Here is a 3,408-nt window from a genome sequence, read left to right as displayed (position 1 = left end):
GTGTCACTGAAAATGGAGTTGGGAAGAGATGCAGAAAAACGTACCATCATAGAGTATTTTCACTTTACAGACACAAATAGACATCAACAATCTTCATAGCACAGGTAATGGTAAAATATAGTAAAATAATTAGGATGTGATGAGCCTTGAGCATTCATTACCTTCTTTTAAAAATGTAATATATTCCATTTTAAGTTTGTATAACTTGGCCAGGCACGGTGGCTCACGCCTGTAATCCCAGCACTTTGGGAGGCCGAGGTGGGCGGATCACCTGAGGTCAGGAATTCAAGACCAACCTGACCAACATGGAGAAACCCCATCTCTACTAAAAATACAAAATTACCCAGGTGTGGTGGTGCATGCTACTTGAGAGCCTGAGGCAGGAGAATCATTTGAACGATTGGAAGGTGGAGGTTGCAATGAGCTGAGATTGCATCATTGCACTCCAGCCCAGGCAACAAGAGCAAAACTCTGTCTCAAAAAAAAGTTTGCATAATTTAGTTAATAATCACTGTAATCAGCTCGCATAATTATCAAACATTTAATAATCAGTTCTTCTGCCTGGTCCACTGTGCCCCTGCATTTTCTGCATTGAGCCTTGATGAAGCCCCTGTCCCGGGAAGAAGGAAGCTTCTTAAGGAGAAAATTCAGCATACATACACAGGTGTGGTCCTATGAGTTATTAGAGCTTCTTCTTTTTTTCTTTTCTTTTTTTTTTTTTTTTTTTTTTTTTTTTTTTTTTTTTTTTTTTTTTTTTTTTTTTTTTTTTTTTTTTTTTGAGGCAGTGTCTGGATCTGTCACCCAGGCTGGAGTGCAGTGGCGAGTGGCACTATTTCGGCTCAATGCAACCTCCCGTCTCCTGAGTTCAAGTGATTCTCCTGCCTCAGCCTCCTGAGTAGCTGAGACGACAGGCACTCGTCACCACGCCCAGCTATTTTTTTTTGTATTTTTAGTAGAGACAGGTTTCACCATGTTGGCCAGGCTGGTCTCGAACTCCCAATCCTAAACGACCCACCTGTCTCAGCTTCCCAAAGTGCTGGGATTACAGGTGTGAGCCACCACGCCTGGCCTATTACAGTATCTTTTGATAGAGGTTGTTTTAGTTTGTTTAGTGTTGTTATTATCCAATACCTGTAGGTGAGTAATTTATAATAAAAAGAGATTTATTTGGCTTACAGTCCTGCTGGCTGTACAGGAAGCATGGCCACCAGCATCTGCTTCTGGTGAGGGCTTCAGGCTGCTTCCACTCTTAGCAGAAGGCAAAGCAGAGCCAGTGTGTGCAGGGATCACATGGTGAGAGAGGACGCAAGAGAGGGCGTATTGCCAAGTTCTTTTAAACAACCAGCTGTCATAGTAACTAACAGAGCAAAAAATCATTCATTACCATGAAGAGGGTATCAGGTAATTTCTGTATCATGAGCCAAACACTTCACATTAGTTTCCACCTCCAACACTGGGGATCAAATTTCAATGTGAGGTTTGTGGGGACAAACATCTAAATGAGGCCAGTTGATAAATAGGTAATTCAGCCACTTCTCCAGGACCGCTCTTACCAATAGAGAGAGGTTGGTAAGTAGGTGATTCAGCCACTTCTCCAGGACCAATCTTACCAATAGCCCCATAGTTCATCTACTAAAGAGGCCTCCAGGACCCTACTCCATCTTCAGACAGTATCTGTGCTGCCCCAGTTATGAAATATATTTATGATTATCGCCTGTAACATTCAAATCCATCCATACATCCTCCTTACAAGGAATCTTGCAGTATCTCACAACTGATGATTTATACTCCATGGGTATAAATTGGGTCAAATTATGCATTTTATACCTTTTGAGAAATATTTCAGAGACCTCTTCAAACTCTGACATGCTGTGTTTAGCCTGGAACCCCCAGCTTGAGTTTAAGAGTGAGAGGAGATGCAGAAAAGAAGTTGGGGTCAGGTTTCAGAACCAGGAAGACTTCCGTGTGGATATGGGAGAGTATAAATTACATTGATATGCAGAAACTGTGGGAAATAACAAACCATTGTCTTAAGCCTCTAGGTGCTGAGCTGTTTTGTTAGGTAGTGTTAGATAACTAATACACAGGTTATGATAGAAGACAGCTAATCTTCCACTGAAGGGAGAAATACCAAGTTTCATGTTAATAAACTTAAGTTCTTAAAAATTGAATCAATTTAAAGAAACAATTAATATATGGGTGGTACTCAGACACAGCAAAAACAGAAGGCAAATGTCTGACGTTGGACATGATAGGTGTTGGACACTTATCTTGGTTCAATGATTTTTCAAGCCTTCTTCATAGAAGCCAAATTTCATAACATACAGGTTAACTGCTATAATGAAAACCCAAAACAGTGGTTTAAAGGGGCTTACACAAGCTGGAAATTTAATTTTCTTTCTTTCTTCTCCTTCCCTCCCTCCCTTCCCTTCCCTTCCCTCCCCTCCCTTTTTTCTCTCTCTCTTCTCCTCTCCCCTCTCCTTCCCTCCTCTCCCCCTCCCCTCCCCTCCCCTCTCCTTCTCTCCCTTCCCTCCCTCCCATTCTCCTTCCTTTTCTTTTCTTTTCCTTTCTTTTCTTTCTTCTCTCTCACTCTGTCACCCGGGATGGAACGCAGTGGCGCCTTCCCGGCTCACTGCAACCTCGGCCTCCCGAGTTCATGAAATTCTCCTGCCTCAGCCTCCCAAATAGCTGGGATTACAGCGTGTGCCACCATGCCCCGCTAATTTTTGCATTTTTAGTAGAGATGGGGTTTCACCATGTTGGCTAAGCTGGTCTCGAGCTCCTGACCTCAGGTGATGCACCTGCCTTAGCCTTCCAAAGTGCTGGAATTATAGGCATGAGCCACTGCACCTGGCCGAAATTTAATTTTCTTAGACTTAATGGCTCTGCATAAGCAACCCAGGGCTCATCAGGTAGTTCACTGATATCAAAGACCCAGGCTCCTACCATGTTGATGCTTCTCTTTCCTAAGTTGTTGCCCTTGCCATCCCCACATTTCCATCCCATTTAGCCAGAAAGAGGAAATATTTGGAAAGGAAACCTTGCCCCTCCCTCTAAGCATAAACTGAAAGTTGGGTACATCACTTTCACTCACTTCTCATTGGTCAGAACTTGACTACATGGCCACACCCAGCTGCAAGGGAGCTTGGGAAATGTAGTTTTTACTGTCGATGGGAAAGGTAGTTTTTGCTGTTGGTAATCAGGTAGCTGGATAGAATTCCATTACTGTGGAAGAAGGGGAAAACAAATATTGGGAGACATCTAGGTGCCTCTAAAATATGAACCTCTTCACAAATACAGTCACATATGAATTTAATGTATCAAACCAGATGACAATGAGAGCTATACTTCCAAGCACTTGAAACATCTGAATGCCCTTTCCCCTGGTATGAAAGGTATTACATGGAG

General features: G+C 42.7%; 1 protein-coding gene across 1 annotated transcript in view; it reads left to right on the top strand.

The window, feature by feature from the left end:
* Positions 1 to 566: 566 nt before the first annotated feature.
* Positions 567 to 3,408, top strand: part of CYP2G2 (cytochrome P450 family 2 subfamily G member 2) — an 18,510-nt gene continuing 15,668 nt past the window's right edge. The window contains exon 1 of the mRNA XM_037729445.1: positions 567 to 664. Coding sequence (XP_037585373.1) covers positions 602 to 664 — 63 coding nt within the window. The 5' untranslated portion in view covers positions 567 to 601. The remainder of the gene's footprint in view (positions 665 to 3,408) is intronic.

Source organism: Cebus imitator, unplaced genomic scaffold (genome assembly GCF_001604975.1).
Source record: "Cebus imitator isolate Cc_AM_T3 unplaced genomic scaffold, Cebus_imitator-1.0 Scaffold306, whole genome shotgun sequence".
Classification (NCBI taxonomy): Eukaryota; Metazoa; Chordata; class Mammalia; order Primates; family Cebidae; genus Cebus; species Cebus imitator.
This window is presented reverse-complemented; position numbering and strand designations above follow the sequence as displayed.